A 20,755-nucleotide genomic window follows, 5' to 3' on the forward strand; every position below is an offset into this window, starting at 1 on the left:
AAAGTGGCCCCCAGTCAACCACTGTTCTACAATGTCAACATTTCACAGTGCTCCTAATGCTGTGACTGCCTGGATGTTGTGTCCTATAGATAATTATCCCAACTATGGCAATAGAACATTGACTCACTGGAGAATGTAAATTTGGCTCCAATTTTCCTGAAGCCTAGGTACCACTTGTGATAAACTCTAAGATCAAATCTGGGTTCTGTTGAAGTCAATTAGGATTTTACAATTTATTTTTTAATGAGCGCCAGACTCCACCTTAAATATTATTCTTTGCTGTGTTGTAAAGGTGTGTTTGGCATGTCGCAAATATATCGGTATATTAACTATCTAATTTAAACAGTAAACAATCCCAGGTGCAGCTCCTTTAGGAATGGCATTTTGATCTCAGATTTCAACTTTCAAACTTTTAGTTTTAGTTGTTTCAAATGTCTAATGGTATTGCTCCCCCATCCCCCTCCCCCATATATGTTCTAACTCTAAATAACTGAACGGCATTTGTTTAGATTCATGCACACACAAAAATCACACTTACCTAAATATGGAATTTTTCAGTCCAAAGAGGGAATGCGTCAGAAAATTCTGAGCAAATGAAAACATGAAGGCTAATGAAAGCTGTTTAGCAAGAGTAATTTATAGAAGCTGTGCTCAACATCTCCTGTAATTGCTTTCTTAGAAAATTACCAATGTTTTAATAACTTCTGTGGGTGGAAAAACAAACAAAAAGATATGGAAGATAAATCAAAAGCATTTTTAATTAAAAATCTTATCGAGAGTCAGAAACAACTAAAGACCCAATTTAAAATGGAGGACTTGAAACTCCACGTAATATAACAAAGAAATTATTCCAGTATTAACTAGCCTTTAAAAAAAAGACTGCATCTGGATTAGCATGAGGAAATGAATGCTATAGAGGTCAATCAGAGTGTGTCAAGGCTACCGTGTTTTTTCTAAAAAAGTGGACCTTTTTCGAAAAAACGTCCCTGTGTCTAGACTGCAGCCCCATTCTTTCGAAACTAAATTGAAAGAACGCGGCGGTTTTTTCAACCACGGTAAACCTCATTTTACGAGGAAGAACGCCTTTTTTCGAAAGGGCTCTTTCAAAAAAAGGCGTGCTTGAATGTAAACAGGGCTTTTTCGAAAGAGAGCATCCAGACTGCCTGGGTGCTCTCTTTCAAAAAAGCGGCTCGCTTTTTCAAAAGAAGTGGTTGCAGTCTAGACGCTCTCTTCCAAAAGACGCTCTCTTCCAAAAGAGGCTCTCTTTCGAAAGAGGCTTGTAGTCTAGACGTAGCCTCAGATGGAAGAAGAGAGGAGGCAACTGACAGAATATACATAATCAAGTCCTATTGATATTGAAATGTGCTATTTGTGTAGTGTATCCAGTTGGTGCTTCTGTTTCTGTTGGATGAGTGACATTTTTTCCAGCTCAAATCTGTTATACTTTATTTATGGTAAAACTGATGAACCTTCTAAGGTTCAGGAACAGCATCTGAAACACCAGACTTTTGACCAAGTACTTGTGTCTGCAATAGATGAGCCTACAAGTCAGTGAAAGACAAATTCTCTTTATATAACTGGTTGGAAAACTTCAGAAAAGTTGCCATTTCCATGGATGTAAACAAGCAATTAAAACTCAACAGTTTTTCAGTAAGAGGGTTTTTCTTTTCTTGAACAAAAGCAGTACACCTGCTATAGAAAATCTTTTATGACTCAGCTGTTACTGCAAGATAGACGTGAGCAAAAAGTGAAACTCAAATCTGTCATAAGACGTTGGGGTAAGCAACTTCAAAAACTCATCAATCTTGACTTCACAGATCATGCAGTCAGGTGTCACTCCATACAGCTGTAGTCTCATTTCAGACTTTTTGCCAAAAGCTGGTCATTGTTAGCTTGGAAACTTCTAAAGAAATCTGGATGAAGGTCTTTATGGAAGTGTTTAATATGATCCCCAAAGATCTCAAAGCACATTGGAAGCACATGTGAGTTGGGAGGTAGGAGGAGAAGAATTATCTGTAAAACCGATCAGAGTAAAATGGTTATGTGGCTTCAGACTCCAAAGCCCCATTCCTACAAGTTGCTCAGTGGTTGCTTAGAACTTTGCTGGAACTACCTCAAGACTAAACAGGGGTTTTCCTGACTGAAGCGGCTTGCAGCATTGGAGTTTAGGTCACCGCAGAGTCAGGAGCAGAACTGAGGTCTCAGGTAACTTCTCTGTCTAGTGTGTGTGTTCCTCCTACATAGTAACGGTCTGATCTGGACCGCCACTGAGTCATTCCATTGACAGTGGTAGGTGTCAGACCAGGTGTCATTAAATCTTCAGGAAAATATTGTAATGCAGCAAGCGGAGCCATGGGCCTCTTTACTCACTGGCGTGCCTCACCTTGACTCCACTGACTGCAGGACAGTTGTTTTTGCCCTTTACAAAGGGAATTGAGGCCACCTCTTCTTCATATACTATTGTGACGTTGTACTTTACTTCTTATCTCAATCCTAGCATCAAACAGACAGTGCCTGTATTCAGCCTAAAGCATGTTTTGTAATAACAAGCTTTATAATATGCAAATCTTGTTTTTTGCTTTGAAAATCATCTTTTTGAATCTTCGTGTATTCTGCAGAAGAAAGGTTCTCAGTCCTTTTGTGTTATGCAAATCTACCTTTCTCTGTTATTCTTGGGCATGAATGAGTATAAATGTCTCTGATTCGAAATGAGAACAAAAAAAGAAATTTCATCCCTCATCAAAAGAAAAGAAAACTTTATTTCTATTACATAAATAATGGTAAAATTAAAATCTTTTTATACAGATTATATATTTACAGTGGTGTTTGGTTAGAGGAAACAGCCGGTACATATGGCAATCTGTTTTCCTTTATACACTTCTTTATACACTCAGATAACATTGTAATAACATAGAATTTATTTAAGTTGCATGCCAAGTTCATTTATATTAATATTTACATTGGTTTGTACAAAGGTTTTATTTTTATTTTAACCATTATGCTTTTGACTTTGTGGGTGGTGATTGTTCTTAATTAAAATGCCATGTCTTCAAGTTAATGAGCAAAAATGATTGATTTTTAACACTGAATGAGAAATGGAGCAGAAATAATGATGGATGCAACGCTGAGGTATATAAATTAAACTTGTTGGTTTTAATATGGCTGAGCCAGTAGGCATCAATTATTCAGACCCTACAATCAAATCAATGTCAGCACGCCTGATGCTGATCTCACTCCAGTGTAACTCCAATGACTCCAGTGGAGTTACTCCTGATTTCACCAGTGTATGTGAGAGAAGAATCACACATTGAATGTTTACTGTAGTTGATGGGATTTGAGAGAACAAGAGCTACTGAAGAAAGCAGGAACTGTTTGGCGTGTCTAGAAAAGGCTGGTGGGAATGCTAACACTGTTTTCATCATATGAAAATAGAAGCTCTTGTTTATAATTCAAATCAAACCAGATGTACAATATGAGGGTCCTGATCCTGGCCTCTTTACGCCTCAGTTCTGCAAACACGGCCATGCTTAAATTTTGAAATCAGTGGGGCTATTCACAGTAGTAAAGTGAAGCACATGCATACTTGTTTGCAGGTTCAGGGATTAAGTCACAGGAGCCTAGAGAAAGAATGAGTGGTCCTGTGGCACCTGGGGAATCTTTGCTGTTTGCTGTTTCAGTTGCAGGACTAGCAGATGTGAGTCAATCTTAATCTGAACGCGGTTTAAAAGAAGGGAAAGAACAGCAGTCCTTGGGCATGGCTATGCGATGATAACAAAGCAAAGATCCTGTTAATGAACATGCTTGAATAGGACTGGACAGAAAACAATATTAGCTGGAGAAAATGTTCAGGTTTCAAAATCTGCTTTTGTTCTGCATTAGAACGAAACCAAACTGTTTTGAAAGTTTCTTGGTGAAACAGAATTGTCAAGACGCCGGTTTTCAGACTGAAAAGGTCAGGCTGCATGCTTGTGTCCACCCTGCATCGGAACATGTTCTTAACAATCTGTACAGCTGTCTGAAAAGTTTGTTTTTCAACAATGGCATTTTTGACACTTCAAACATTTTCTGACCAGCTCTACTTGTTCTGTAAATAAGAAAGTGGTGCTAAGAAAATGATTTCTAATTTGCTGCTGCAGCATCTTCTTTGAAGGACTGGGGGATTTCAAAACTCTCCTTGGAGTGGTGAGCATTTCTTCTGAACCATCCAACTCCTCCCATTATCCTTTTGCTCCTCAATCACTAATGTTACCTCCCCAAAAAGGGGATTTTCCAGTGTAGCCAAACAAATGCATTCCAAATTCTGTTGAGCCTGTAACAAAGTTCCCATGGATTTTACCTGAATACTAGGCTTTAACTTGCTCCTCTTCCTTTGAAATGAGAATGCATTCAGATTTGCAGACTGAAATTGGGAAGTCCATTTAGAACTACTGCATATTCCTGAGATTGATTCCCATATTTCCTTTGACCCACAAAGTTAAAATTAATGTCTGTGAATAAAAGAGAATCAAAGATGTCCTCATGAAAGTGGCAGCTAAAATAGAGACATGAAAGTGAATGTTCTGTATTAAATTCTTAGTTTCTAGGAAAGTAATGGGCTTTTTTCTGACAGCTCTGCAATTAGATTTCCTGACATTAGTTATAGTCTATTATATCAAGCCTAGCTTAGTGAAATGTCTTGTTATTCCTGCATTTAAGCATGAATATATCAAAACTCTTGGTCAGACTCAAGAATTCATTATGAGATTAAGATGACAATTATTTTTTTTAAATGGAGTTTGTGGTCCTAGGCTCTGTGCCACCAGAAGTAAGAGCTTTCATCCTTATTAATCTTACACCCTCTCTGTGGATGACCAAAATACCATTCCTTCTGTGGCAGATGTAATTCTAAATTGGGACTGATAATTTCTTGCTTTTTTGGGACAACGGTTCTTCACAGCACTCTCTGGGTGTGTCTAGACTACACCTCTCTGTTGACAGAGGGATGTAGATTAGGCACATCAAAATTGCTAATGAAGCCGGGATTTAAATATCCCACGCTTCATTAGCATAAACATGGCTGCCGCTTTTTTTCGAAACAGGTTTTTTTTCGAAAAAACCCCCCGGCAGTCTAGATGTGGATCTGTAGAAAATAAACCCTTTTTCGGCAGATCCTGTATTCCTCAAAAAATGAGGTTTACAAGATCTGTCGAAAATGGGTTTATTTTCAACAGCTCCACATCTAGACTGCTGGGTTTTTTGGGTTTATATCCGTGGTTATCTGTATCCGCAGACATGGATGCAAATATCCGTGGCTCATTTTTGCAGATATGGATGTGGGTGCAGTTACAAATTTTGTATCTGGAACCCTGCAAATTTGTGGATATCTGCTTTATATCCGTGGGTATCTTCATTCATGGATGTGTATGTGGGTATCTGCAGCTCATTTTTGCTGACATGGATATAATTTTTTTATCTGCACAGGGCTCTACAGATCAATTACAGGCAACTGAGATTCAGTAGGATGCTGTGACTGTTGATTTCAACATCCTAAGGTTTATCTAAACTCCTGGGGGGGGAGGGGTCTTGGTTCACATAGCGCTTAGGTTGCACACGTGTTTCCTTTCTGATTCTGTCATTAGAATTCAAGGACATTGCCAGTAAAAAGCACACCAACTTCCTGACCAACCAATTCACAGGCCCTGCCATCTCAAGATCAGAGCGTGCGAGTACACTCTTAGTTTACACTGAGTATTTTATGTGTACCCAGTCCCTTAAAATTCCACTCAAATGCACAACTTTAAGTCTGGCTTCAATATGACTTGAACAGCTTTATCTTGTAGGATGAGTAAGGGGTCGGGGAGCTAGAAGCAGGAGTCCTCTTCTGTGGAACTATTCTATACTGTTTAACGCCACCTTCCCAGTCTATCCTGCTCACCCCAGGTCAGAGGCTCCGGGACATATGCTGTGGGGTCAGAGCTGATAAGGCAGACTAGTTAGCAGGGCCAGGGAGGTAACATTAGGGAACAGAGCTAGTAAATGTGTTCTGACCTAATTCTCAGTTCTCTTGAGGGGGATTAAATGGGTGATACTGCACTCTCTGTATTAGCCTTGACAACTTATCCTTAGACATTTAAAACTTTCAGCATGTGAAGTAAAAAGGAAAGTGAGACACCAGTGGCTAATGTTCATAACAAAATAACTCTAAAACACTTAATAAGCATTTTATCCAGACATATTTTAGAAAATTCGGTTATTTCCTGACTGGTGATAGAATTCATACCTGGATTTTTGCGGCAACCGTTCACTTGTGGAAAATCCTGCTGTAACCTTAACAATAGTATCATCCAGGCAGCAATTTTTTGATTATGCCGCACGGTAACATTTTGTAACGTTAGTCTCAGGCAGCATAGTTACTGGATTGAATTTTAAAATCTCCTTTTGCAATGGTTAAGGTGTAAGCTATGTGAAGATCAATTCTGTTGTTCTTGTAACTTTTTCAAGTTGGATGGTGTGAGCCCACCTTGTTCAACTTGCTTGGCTAATGATTATGTAAATTGTTACTTCTGATTATATTTTTGACCACTCGCTTATTCCCTACTTGCAGTTTTATTCATCCACCACTTCAACTTGAGACTGTCCAGGCTGGCTAGAGATTGTCTGATGAAAAACAGCAAATGGTTAAAGGAGTAGTTGTCTTGCTTGCTGATCCCAGATTTCAACACATATAAACCCTCAATGAAAGCCTCAAAACATTTTCAGAGGTGCCGAGTGTCTACATCTCCAGCTGAAGTGATGAGGTGCTGAAAACCAGAATCTATCTTTTTAAATGTAAAACATCAAGGTGAAAAATATTCCTAAACCAGCCTCAAATTTCATCTTGGAACACCTAAGACTGAGGCAGAATCCTTCTTATATGGATACAATGCCAGCTTGCCAAAACTATATACACCGGGATGAACAAAGAAAAATACAAACAACTCCGCCCAAACAAACCAACAATGTCATATTCAACTTTTCATGAGGGTCATACACTTGGCAGCTCAGAATTTCCAGATTTGTTTCATATTCACAGTAATATTGGCAAATACCAAATGTCTCTCCAGTTATCATCAGATGGACTTTTTCTTGTTGTTCTGTAGTCTCCTGTTTATAAATAGCTTGTTCTTCAGATAGGAAGGAATAAACCCACATGAGCAATCCCACACCACAAATTGCAGATGGCTGTAGCTGTTCATTCAGAAATGGACCACAGTTAAGAGAACTGTCCAAACAATGACAAAAACGTAGGATTTGTCTACCCACAGTCTTACACGGGTTTGATCAAATTGGTGCAGTCTGAATGTGTGGACACGCTTTCATTGGCTTATGCTGGTTTAGAAAATGAAGACTTTGTTTAAACTGAAAGTGTGTCCACTCAGGGCTTTTCCACCAGTTTGTGAAATCAATCGGTTTAACTGAATTAGATAAACCAGTGCCACCCTCCATATAGAGAAACCCTTAGATACCAGTGCAGTTGCAGCATCTAGGACCCTGAACCAAAAGGTAGGCTTGGTTTGACCAACACTAATGAAGCTGGGCTGCATGTTTTTTAAGAAGCCGTTGCATGTCTCTGTGACACTATGCACAGGTCGTGTCTCCGGTTGCCATAGTGATTGCCATTCTGTATGAAAAGTCATTATGGAACAGTCACTGAAATGCCCACGTAACTTGAAGTGTCACTATACATGTTGCAGAGTAAGTTACTGATGTGCAAGACATACTCACGTACTAAACATGCAGTACTGTATGCCTGTACTGTGGAGGGCAGGCGTTATCGAACTCCTGATGCATGCCAGCCTCCCCTCCTTGCAGTGGAAATTCCACGTAGGGAATGATTGGATACTCTGGACTGGCTGTTGGGTGTTTCCAAATCATCAACTGATACCTACCACAGTGACAAGTCTAATTTCTCCGTGTGAATCAAGGATTACTCAGAATAAGCAAAATCCAAAGCCATGGAATTGACCAATAACTAGAGTTGTTTTATGTTCCCTAATAAAAAACATTCTAGTAGTAACAATTGAATATGTATGCTGAACAATATTAAATCCTCACCTTCTTTTATATGTTTTCATTTACATAACAAACACCTACTGTAAATCTAGCATTGTGCATTGTTTTCAGGGAATGAGAATGCTTAAAATAATTGAGACTTGCCAAACGAGGTGACTTTGGGTACATCTAGACTGCACTCTTACAATCAAAATAAGATACACAATTTATGCTACCCAAATTGCATATCTTATTTTGATTTTATTTCAAAACAGGCTATTTCCAAATTTGGTGCATCTAAACGGCACCAAATTTTGAAATAAAGCACAATTTTGAGACATCCCTTATTCCTCGTGGAACGAGGTTTATAGATATGCTGAAATAGTGCGTCCGTTTTTTCGAAAATTATTTTTAAATAGTGGACGTATTTCTTGGATGCAAGGCAACTATTTCAGAATATTGGAGGTATCCCAAAATAGCCTTGCAGTCTAGACATAGCCTTTCCATTAACTATTTCTTCCCCGCTTTCTTGATAGCATTCAATATTTCTCATGTTGACCTGTTACTGTACGCAGAGCCAAGTTTTCTCAGGCAAAACTCTCTCACTGGTGTCAATGGCGACAATTGGGATTTTGCTCCAATGATCTGAGCTAGCTCACTGTGAAGTGAACGGGGGTAGGAGGTGTTGGGTAAGGCCACAGCTGACCACTTGTATCTGCCTTCAGTTGCTCTCCACCTGGAATGCTGGTTTCTAACTTTCAAAAGGCACCAATGTAGCCCATCAACCATGCAAGCAGGAATAGTAAGAGATGCAAAGCCTCCAGGCAATAACTGCACATTATTAATAAACATTACGCAGTGATAAGTAGTGTTTATGCTGTGTTCTGGTGATGCCACTTTCATCATGCCCTGAGCCATGAAACTGTCATCCACATTTACAGCATCAAGATTTCAATGCTCATTACTCAGCTAGACCTGCGGGTCCCTTACGGAAAGCGTTTAACTGTATCACCGTTCTCTAGGGATGAGAACTTTCCCAGGATTTGGTTTTGTTTGGAAGTCAGCTCCTGTCCCAAACCTTATGTAGATCTCTTCCCTTGGGAGAGGGAATGATTCTCAGAGAAGAGTCTACCATTGATTCTGTTTTGGTCACAGCAAAACACATGTGAAGAAGTGGGGTTGGAGGAGTAAGAGGAAAAGCCGTGTCTTCAAACAAAGCAGAACTATTGCATGGTTGGTTTGAAAATGAAAGTTGCCTTGGTCAGAAACAGGAAAAAAGGTGGGTGAAAAGGTTGTGAATTTAGGCCTTACGAGGTGGAGGAAGAGGAGCACAAATCCATGACAAATGGATGCGTTCAGTATCTATCGTGATTTGTGAATGGCGAAAGTGTCTGTAGATGGGTTGAGAGGATGCAGAAGAAGAGAACAGAAAGTGATGAGAATGGAACCATTCTTTCCTCTTAATCAGGCCTATTAAAAATATGTCTGACATGTTACAGACCAATCTGGTACCCAAAGAAAAAGACATGACATTAGTTTTTAAGACCAATTGGAGTTTAAGATGCTGGCTGCATTGTGGGGGGGAGAGGGGGAGGAGAGAAGGCATGGAACAATGAGAATCTCGGGGTGATTCTGGACAGCATACCCGAAGCTCCACTGGCGATCCCAGGGAAGTGCAGGTTGGAGACGAAGCTCCACCTCCTTTTGAACAGGTGAAGCATATGCTCCCTGGCCCTGCTTTCACAGTGACACTTTCCACCCTCATGGGGGCATCTAATGTAGCTGGCAACCCTAGACTCCTGAAGCTCATATGGCTGTATCCCTACACTCAGACAGATATACAAAGAAATACACCCTGTGCCTTCTCTCCTCCCCAGACACAGAATGTCTCAGACAATAGTGGGTGAAAACAGGTCATGTTCCTTTACGTCATACCCAGATGACGCAAGGATTGTTCAAAGCTAAATGCAAGGATCATGCCTAGTTCTAAAAAAATAAATATTCCATACTTGATCCTGGCATCAAGCGTGCGTAGTCCTTGCGCTCTTCTCAGTACGTGTTGTGCCTTTTGTCTACATAACTCCCTGATCTTGTTTGTGCCGTTCGTGAAAATCTCTTCCAGGAAAAATGAGTAACTCTCAGGATCTGAATTTCTGACATGCTATGTACCATATGGCAGTATTTTCAAGTTTGATCTCTTCCACTGCTTGGTGCTTTCTGCTTTTCAGTTTTCTCTCCCATGAGCCTACGCACTCAGGAGAAAACTGCCCCTGATAAAAGACAGAACAGTTGAATGATCAAAAATCAACAACAGCAAAAAGTTAAAGGGAGGGAACTATTATATATGTTTTTGAAGAGACGGTGCCTGGCATAGAGACTTTTGACACCTTGTTTCCATAATGAAGTATGCAGTTGGAGCCAGGGCTCAAAAAATATTTTATTTCTTGGAAAAGTTCTCCTATGATTTTGGTGTCTGAGATGCTTTTGCAAGACCAACTCTGAGCAAGGGAAAAGTGAGTTTGATGAAAACGAGTGACATTTGATGCACAGACGGTGCCAAATATGATGCTCTTTAATTGAGAGCGCTGGTTGCAGTCTCAGTAGGAAGACTGTGCACAGATTTTTAAAATGCCCATGTGCTAAAGCAAGCTTTTCAAAAAGCCCTGACTGGAACAGAAACCACTGCACACTGGGCTGCCCCCCACAATCTTGTGTCAAAGGTGGGTTTAAAAAAAAGAAGAACTTGCGCTATACTAGCAAATTTTCCTCTATAAAATTGGAAAATACTATACAAGGACTCTCTCGCTCCCCTCCAATGCCATAGACTTGAGGGCACAGTCATATGGAGAAACACAGCAAAGTATGTGAAGTAAAACAAACTGTATTTGCTTGTGGCTACACTACCATTGACTTCCTGGGAACACGGGACCACTGGAAATAGTCTGTTGGCCCCTAGGTTAAAAGTCAGCCCCACAAAAATAGCTCATGAGGCTGTGTTCCTTCCGAATCACAAAATATAACTCTGGATGAAAGGGAGTCCTCCTTCAAGTTACCACCGCTGTTCTGAAGCAATAATTCAGGACTCCTGTATTTTTATTGCATTAGAAAACAAAACCATTAAAGCATTAAGACAGCCCTTTTATGTCCCTGCCAAGAGGATGTAGTTGATTCACAAGACATATTACACTGCTGGCCTCGGGTTCCATGTCGACTGGTTCTATATCAGCCTGCCTCTTTATTTCCCTTTTCAAAGTTGACTGAGGAAAAAGTTCACCCGTTGGCATGCGCATGCATGGTTAGTTTGGTTCACAGTGTTATGGTGAAAGGCTATTCCATGCCGCTCCGGAGGATCTGATTGGCTGCAATCAACATGACGCTTATAATAAAGGCCATGGCAAATGCACATATAAGGCTCTTCCGTACACAGGTCTGTCTGTTCTGTTTCTGGGAGTGAACTAAAGTGGGAGGAAAAATAGAGAAAGTAAAGATGAGACACTTACACAACTAGAATATTTAGTCTTTTACCAATTTTAATTTGCATCACAATAAGCATTGAACATTTCTTGCTTCTGTAACCCCCTCGGCAAAACATCCATATCAGTTGATATTCCCCTAATTCCCCCAGTAAAATGTCATTTTTTTAACTAGTCTGACTTTTGAATGGCTAAACCTCTGAGGAATCTCTAAGGCACAGATTAAAATCCAGACAGCCCAAGGTGCTTGACTTCTGATTAAGAAAAAAGTTGCATTTCCATAAAGAGTTCCACCTTCATACCAGATTTCCATACCATCACTGTCCCTGCTAGCAAACCCCTCCCTTTATGTGTTATAAAATATATCACATTCCAGCCACTCTCCTGGCATAACCAAACCCTGACTTTGCTTTAAGTTATGATAAGAGGAAGCTGCACACCAAATTTGGTAGTCCTAGCTCATACATTTAGGAGTTCTTGAACAAACAAACGGCTGGACAGACAGGCTTGCTCACTTGCTCACAGACAAACAAACTCTCTCAACTATATACGTTTAGTCTATGTTTCTACCAATCATGGATTTGCTCTCTTTTTGTCCAAAAGGCTTATAAACCAATGAGATATCAATTCTTATCATAGTCACACTACATACTCCTTAACAATTTCAATCCATTCCCCCTCTGTATCATCCTAAGCTATCATAGAATACTAGGACTGGAAGGGACCTCGAGAGGTCATTGAGTCTAGTCCCCTGCCCTTATGGCAGAACCCAGTACTGTCTAGACCATCCCTGATAGATATTTATCTAACCTGCTCTTAAATATCTCCAGAGGCGCTCATCTGTCGGCCTTACATTTCATCTCGGGAGGTATGCTGTCTGACGGGGGCCCGTATCCGAGATGTTACGGAGGTACTGTCAAGGATTATGCGGCCCTCTGACTACTACCCCATACTACTCATCCATATGGGCACAAATGATACTGCGAGGTGTGACACCGAGCAGCTCAAGAGTGACTACAGGGCCCTGGGAGTACGGGTGAAGGAGTTTGGAGCGCAGGTGGTATTCTCTTCGATCCTTCCTGTTGAAGGTGGGGGCCCGGGCAGAGACAGGTGCATCCTGAAGGTGAATGCCTGGCTGCGAGGATGGTGTCGCCAGGAGGGCTTTGGCTTCCTCGACCATGGGATGCTATTCCAGAAAGGACTGCTGAGCAGGGATGGCATCCACCTTTTGAGGAGGGGGAAGACCCTATTTGGACACAGACTAGCTAACCTAGTGAGGAGGGCTTTAAACTAGGTTCAACGGGGACAGGTGAGCAAAGCCCACAGGTAAGTGGAGAACACGGAGGCCTGGGAGATGGGCAGGAAATGGGAGGGAGCGTGGGCTATAATGGCAGAGAGAAAGGAGGGTCAGGGCAAAACTGGGAGGCAAGGTCAATTCAGGATCTTAGAAGCCTATATACAAGTGCGAGAAGTATGGGAAATAAGCAGGAAGAACTGGAAGTGCTAATAAATAAGTACAATTATGACATTGTTGGCATCACAGAAACTTGGTGGGATAATACACGTGATTGGAATGTTTGTATAGAAGGGTACAGCTTGCTCAGGAAGGATAGACAGGGAAAAAAGGGAGGAGGTGTTGCCTTATACATTAAAAATGAACACACTTAGACTGAGGTGGAGGTGGGCATAGGAGACAGAAATGTTGAGAGTCTCTGGGTTAGGCTAAAAGGGATTAAAAACAAAGGTGAAGTCATGCTAGGAGTCTACTACAGGCCACCTACCCAGGTGGAAGAAGTGGATGAGGCTTTTTTGAAACAACTAACAAAATCATCCACCTCATTTGGTGGTGAGGGGGGACTTCAACTATCCAGATATATGTTGGGAAAATTACACTGCAGGGCACAGACTATCCAATAAGTTCTTGGACTGCATTGGAGACAATCGATACTGAGAGGAAAAACAACTGAGGAGAGTTGGCAGTTTTTCAAAGGGACATTGTTAAGGGCCCAAAAGCAAGCTATTCTGATGTGTTGGAAAGATGGCAAAAGACCGCCTTGGCTTAACCACGAGATCTTGCATGATCTAACAATAAAAAAGGAGTCATATAAAAAATGGAAAGTAGGACAAATTACAAATGATGAATATAGGCAAACAGCACAAGAATGCAGGGGCAAGATTAGAAAGGCAAAGGCACAGAATGAGCTCAAACTAGCTACGGGAATAAAGGGAAACAAGAAGATGTTTTATAAATACATTAGAAGCAAGAGGAAGACCAAGGAGAGGGTAGGCCCACTGGTCAGTGAGGAGGGGGAAACAGTAACAGGAAACTTGGAAATGGCAGAGATGCTCAATGACTTCTTTGTTTCAGTCTTCACCGAGAAGTCTGAAGGAATGCCTAACATAGTGAATGCTAGTGGAAAGGGGGTAATTTTAGAAGGTAAAGTAAAAAAAGAACAAGTTAAAAATCACCTAGAAAAGTTAGATGCCTGCAAGTCACCAGGGCCTGATGAAATGCATCCTAGAATTCTCAAGGAGCTGATAGAGGAGGTATCTGAACCTCTAGCTATCATCTTTGGAAAATCATGGGAGACAGGAGAGATTCCAGAGGACTGGAAAAGGGCAAATATAGTGCCCATCTATAAAAAGGGAAATAAGAACAACCCAGGAAACTACAGACCAGTTAGTTTAACTTCTGTGCCAGGGAAGATAATGGAGCAAGTAATTAAGGAAATCATCTGTAAACACTTGGAAAGTGGCAAGGTGATAGGGAACAGCTAGCATGGATTTGTAAAGAACAAATCATGTCAAACCAATCTGATAGCTTTCTTTAATAGGATAACAAGTCTTGTGGATAAGGAGAAGCGGTGGATGTGGTATACCTAGACTTTAGTAAGGTGTTTGATACGATCTCACATGATATTCTTATCAATAAACTAGGTAAATACAACTTAGATGGGGCTACTATAACGTGGGTGCATAACTGGCTGGATAACCGTACTCAGAGAGTAGTTATTAATGGTTCACAATCCTGCTGGAAAGGCATAACAAGTGGGGTTCCACAGGGGTCTGTTTTGGGACCGTCTCTGTTCAATATCTTCATCAACGATTTAGATTTTGGCATAGAAAGTACGCTTATTAAGTTTGCACCAAGCTGGGAGGGGTTGCGACTAATCTGGAGGATAGGATCATAATTCAAAATGACCTGGACAAATTGGAGAAATGGTCTGAGATAAATAGGATGAAGTTTAATAAAGACAAATGCAAAATGCTCCACTTAGGAAGGAACAATCAGTTTTACACATACAGAATGGAAAGTGACTGCCTAGGAAGAAGTATGGCAGAAAGGGATCTAGAGGTTATAGTGGACCACAAGTTAAATATGAGTCAGCAGTGTGATGCTGTTGCAAAGAAAGCAAACATGATTCTGAGATGTATTAACAGGTGTGTTGTGAGCAAGACACGGGAAGTCATTCCTCCGCTCTACTCTGCGCTGGTTAGGCTTCCGTTGGAGTATTGTGTCCAGTTCTGAGCACCGCATTTCAAGAAAGATGTGGAAAAATTGGAGAGGGTCCAAAGAAGAGCAACGAGAATGATTAAAGGTCTAGAGAACATGACCTATGAGGGAAGGCTGAAGGAATTGGGTTTGTTTAGTTTAGAAAAGAGAAGATTGAGGGGGGACATGATAGTAGTTTTCAGATATCTAAAAGGGTGTCATAAGGAGGAGGGAGAAAACTTGTTCATCTTGGCCTCTGAGGATAGAACAAGAAGCAATGGGCTTAAACTGCAGCAAGGGCGGTTTAGGTTGGACATTAGGAAAAAGTTCCCAACTGTCAGGGTGGTTAAACACTGGAATAAATTGCCCAGGGAGGTTGTGGAATCCCCATCTCTGGAGATATTTAAGAGTAGGTTAGATAAATGTCTATCAGGGATGGTCTAGACAGTATTTGGTCCTGCCATGCGGGCAGGGGACTGGACTCGATGACTCTCGAGGTCCCTACAGTCCTAATATTCTATGATTCTGTGGAGATTCCACAATCTCCCTAAGCAATTTATTCCAATGTTATGCCTATCTCCTCTTGGCACCGAAATACTATTTACAATTATGAAAAGGGTTTAATGTACTGTTGTTTAACGGAGCTATAACTAGTCAGTTATTTTAAAAGGAAAGATTGGTCTCTGAATTCCTTCCAATTTGCCGACATATTTCCAGTAATGCGGTGCTGAAAACTAAACAGAGTATTCCAGGTGCGGTCTCATCAGACAACGCTCTCCAAATACAGAGACCAATTTCAATGGTTAAATATGGTACACAATCACATCCTGGCAATACCATCTAAGTTTTCAGTGTACAAGCAAAAGCAGAACTTTAAAAATGGTTTTTAATATAAGACTTATGGAACAGTGGACTAACATCTATAGCTATCCTGTAGAAAAGTGGGGGTATCCTCTACAAGTCAAAATACAACATTGGAAGTCTAGAATTATGGTTTGTTTAAACAAACCCTTTGTCTTTGGGTCATACTGTGACCTTACATAAGCCAATTTACTTCCCCAGGTTTCAGTCACCCCATTTTTAGAATGGGTTCTATTGTGTGTCTCCCAGTGTTATCATGGGTGTGTGATTCTATCTGTCCATCTGTCTGCAAGTCTGTTTCTTTAAGAACTCCTCCTAAACAGTAAAAGCTAGGACTACCACATTTGGTATGCAGCTTCCACTTAGAATAATAGACTCTGGGACTGGAAGAGACATCAGGAGGTCATTGAGTCCAACCACCTACCCAAAGCAGGACCAACCCCAATTAAATCAACCCAGCCAGGGCTTTGTCAAGCCAAGACTGAAAAACCTCTAGGGATGGAGATTCCACCACCTCCCTAGGGAACCCATTCCAGTGCTTCACCACCTTCCCAGTGAAATAGTTTTTCCTAATATCCAACCTAAACCTCCCCCACTGAAACTTGAGACCATTGCTCCTCGCTCTGCCATCTGTCGCTACTGTGAACAGCCTTTCTCCATCCTCTATAGAACCTCCCTTCAGGTAGTTAAAGGCTGCTATCCAATCCCCCCTGTAGACTAAACAAGGCCAAATTCCTCAGCCTCTCCTCGCAGGTCATGTGCTCGTGCTCCAGCCCCCTAATCATTTTTGTTGCCTTCCACTAGACCCTCTCCAATGCGTTCACATCCTTTCCGTAGTGGGGAGCCCAGAACTGGACTCAGTACTCCAGAAGTGGCCTCACCACAGCCGAATAAAGGCGAATAATCACTTCTTTAGATGCTGAATGCAAAATTCTTACACTCTCTAGCAATGTCGTACACCACACGTGGACTGTTTTGTGAATTCAGTGGGAGTTCTGTACTGAGGCCTGGCTGCAGGATCAGGCTGAAGAAAATCTTTACATCGCCAGATGACTTTTAGCTGTGCATCTGGTGATAACGGCATTGGGGATGCTATGCTCAGTAATCTCCGCTCAGGGTGGAATAGTTATCAAGTGGAGTAATGTCAGTCTAATCTTGCTTACCACAGTATATCTCCAGAGCAATCCCATTGAAGTTACATGGATAAAACTCAGATCGGAATCAGACCTACGATGTCTCGAAGTCGCTGATATTGTTCCTGTCTGGCTGTTTCTCTTGCCTCGGTTCTTAAAATAATGGGCACAATATATTCCAGTCCCTTGCTCATATTCTATCACAGGGCTACTCAACACACGGCCCGTGGGCCTCATGGCCCACAGCCTGTTTGTTTGCAGCCCATGGTGCAGTTTGGATTTGGACACGGGGCTCAACATATGGCCCACGGGTGGCAGCCAAAACAAAAAAGCAGTCAATAGAATGGTCTCCTGTTGAGGTGTGTTTTAGTAGTTACATTCCTGGACTGTCATGGCTCATTAAAAGTGCTGCCATATGAGTGGAAATCGGGTGAATGTTGCATTTTATTAATATCAGCAGAACTGACATAAATGGGGCCTGTGTGTTGTGCAGTCTTGCCTTAATCTTTGTATTCATACCCATCAGTGTGAAAGGAGCTATTTGCATATATTTGCATATATATTTGCATATACATGCAACCACTCTCAAGTTGCAGCCCTCGGCATGTGCTGTGAGTATCATTGTGGCCCCCCGGGGCTTCCAAAGTTGAGTAGCCCTGTTCTATGATTTCATATGTCTCACTATTATCATGAAGCAATATTTGGGTGGTCACAAACAAGAAATCCTATGCACCCCAGGATTCTCTATTTTGCCCATCTGCATTTCTCTTTAGAAAGGGAGATATTCAACAGGACTGTGTGTTTTCTAGAACACTGGCAAATGAAAAAATTGATTCATCAATAACTTTGCAAAATGCTTAAAATCTGTGGAGCATTTTATGTTATACATGAATAGCAGGAACTTAGATGTCTTTGATTTTGAATTTATTAGTGTACAAACAAATCTTCCATTTCCATCTCCAAAGAATAAATCATTGGTGATTCACTGTGGGCCTAAATTATTCCTGCCAGTCTTATTCTGTACTGTGCGCCGTACGCTGTGTTGGTGGCGATGAAAGGGGGGAAGAGGAAGAAAAAAAGTTTTATACATGATTCATAAAAATCCTTTCACTAATCACAAGGGACCTGATTCTGGGGGTGCTGAGTCAAATGGCTGTACTCAAACTTTCTGCCTGGTCAGGGCCAGATTCTGAATTCACCTGGAGGCAGAAACTTACAGTCCCAAGGCCCCTGTTTTCCTTATGGAAGGCTACTCTGTGCTGATGGTTTGAGTTCCTGCCGTGCCTACCAAAAGGAAAGCGTGCCAACTTGAAAAAAATTGCTCTCCAAGACAACCCATTACAATATAATCTTCTTCCTCTAGCCCTGACCTGTCTACAGGGGGAGCTGGATAATGCAACATAACCCCCACCTCAAGGTGCAGTTGTTTAAACAGACTGCATCTACAGCGAGAGCAAGGGTTTTGAATGAGGTGAGTGACAGGGGAAGGAGGATTACCTGTTGTGATCCCTCCCTCTGGGGTATCTGGTATTGGCCACTGTCGGCAGACGGGATACTGAGCTGGATGGACCATTGGTCTGACCTAATCTGGCTGTTCTTATGTTCTTACGTTGAGGTGGTAGCAGCCACAGTCCAATGGTATTCTACAGGCAGATGATTTTATTTCTTGGAGAGGGGTACAGACACGCAATCCCACCAGACATTTGCTCTGAGCAAACTAGACCAATGGAAGTGGTAGAATCATAGAATCCTAGAGCTGGAAGAGACCGTAGGAGGTCATCAAGTCCAGCCCCCTGCCCAAGGCAGGACCAATCCCAGCTAAATCATCCCAGCTAGAGCTTTGTCAAGCAGGGACTTGAAAACCTCTAGGGATGGAGATTCCACCCCCTCCCCCCCGGGAACCCATCCCAGTGCTTCCCCACCCTCCTAATGAAATAGTTTTTCCTAATATCCAACCTAGACCTCCCCCACTGCAACTTGAGACCATTGCTCCTTGTTCTGCCACCCGTCACTACTAAGAACAGCCTCTCTCCATCCTCTTTGGAACCTCCCTTCAGGAAGTTGAAGGCTGTTCTCAAATCCCCCCTCACTCTTCTCTTCTGCAGACTAATGAAACCCAAATCCCTCAGCCTCTCCTCATAAGTCATGCGCTCCCTAATCATTTTGGTCACCCTCCTCTGCACCCTCTGCAATGTGTCCACATCCTTTCTACAGTGGGGGGCTCAAAACTGGACACACTATTCCAGATGTGGCCTCACCAGAGCCAAATAAAGGGGAATAATCACTTCTCTGGATCTGCTGGCAATGCTCCTCCTAATGTACCCTGATATGCCATTAGCCTTCTTGGCTACAAGGGCGCACTGTTGACTCCTATCCAGCTTCTCATCCACTGGAACCCCCAGGTCCTTTTCTGCTGAACTGCTACTTAGCCATTCAGTCCCCAGCCTGTAAAAATGGTCCTAGAGTTTGTTTTTGTAAAGACCCTGTCATTGTGTTTGTCCTCCCAAAGTTCAGCTCTCTGGAGCAGTGTTAAACAATATCTTGTCTTGCCTCCATTCCAGTGAAAGGTCATCACTGGTCCGAGGACAGACAGCTACTATGGACATCTATGTGCACCACCCGGGATGCTAGGGAGAGCCAGGATAGATTCAGCTAATATGGGTCACAGCTAGACAAGCTCTACTGCCAGCTTTCAGCGGCGCTCCCTGTTACGAGAGGGGTGGGGTTTTGGAAAGTCGGCACTTTACGGCAGAGATCCGTCTCTGTACTAACATCTAGGCCCTGTACCATGACGGCCGTGGCTTGTGTTTTCCTGTTTATTCTCAATCCTTCCTAATCAAGTCAACCCTTTCAGCATAACACTTGGGGGCTCTTCCTCTGTGTTTTTCGACGGGAATTCTCCCGGAGCCTAGCCACATTTCTCTGTGCTCATCTCCTCTGCTTGCACACTTCTCCTGGGATCTCAGCCGCGGTAAGATGTGAGCTTTCCGCTCAGACTGATCCGGGTCAGGAATCCTGCTGGTGTGCGAAAGGTAGAGTGACAAGAAGCAGTGCTGCTCAAAGCAGTATGAGATTGAGCTACATAAAGGAAGCAAGGGGCTATCCACAACGAGATCGTCCCGTCAAAGCAGGGGAAACTTATTGGGGGGGCAGGGGAATTATTGGCAAGTGGGAATAGACTTGGAGTGCAACTCAGTGAAAGTGTAACGTTCATAAATGACAATGAGACACCGGGGCTGGTGGCAGCGGGCTCGGCAGGGAGCGAGCACAGCCAACGGACTATGCACCAGCATCAGCATAGGTGAACACCTCAAGAATGCAGGGACAAGGCAGGGTGAAAGCTAATGAAGAAGAGTGCCTGTATAACTGGTGCCAAGTGAAATATGGCCCAGGGTCTATACTGGACCTCTTTGGAGGAAGAGCTGTTGGAGAAGGTTGCAGGGCAGAGGGTGGCTGCAGAGTCTTGTCTGTTAGGTTGGAGAAGAAGGCACAACGGGCTAATATTGACCAGAATATAGCCAAAGTGGCTGAGGGAAGACTCGAGGATGTTATGTCCGAACGGGTCAGTGTGGTCACACCTAATCTATGGCTGTAAGTAAAGGAGGATCCTTCTTCCAATGCAGGGAAATATTTCCAGTGAACACTGCCACAGTCCCAGCACACAACACTAGGAGGGGGGCTATGTGAAAGCCGAGCTCACCACAAACCAGCACGCAGCAAGTTAGGCTGTAACGCTCTCGTGTGCTAACTGTGCGCGTGGACCCTGCTGCCCGACACTGAGGCAG

At 42.4% G+C, this 20,755-nt stretch overlaps 1 protein-coding gene across 1 annotated transcript in view; it reads right to left on the reverse strand.

The window, feature by feature from the left end:
- Nucleotides 1-2,739: 2,739 nt before the first annotated feature.
- The window catches only part of CALN1 (calneuron 1), a 282,285-nt gene continuing 264,269 nt past the window's right edge, over nucleotides 2,740-20,755 (reverse strand). Inside the window, exon 6 of the mRNA XM_075905110.2 lies at nucleotides 2,740-11,465. Coding sequence (XP_075761225.1) covers nucleotides 11,338-11,465 — 128 coding nt within the window. The 3' untranslated portion in view covers nucleotides 2,740-11,337. The remainder of the gene's footprint in view (nucleotides 11,466-20,755) is intronic.

This window comes from Pelodiscus sinensis, chromosome 21 (assembly GCF_052426305.1).
Source record: "Pelodiscus sinensis isolate ZL-2025 chromosome 21, ASM5242630v1, whole genome shotgun sequence".
NCBI lineage: Eukaryota > Metazoa > Chordata > Testudines > Trionychidae > Pelodiscus > Pelodiscus sinensis.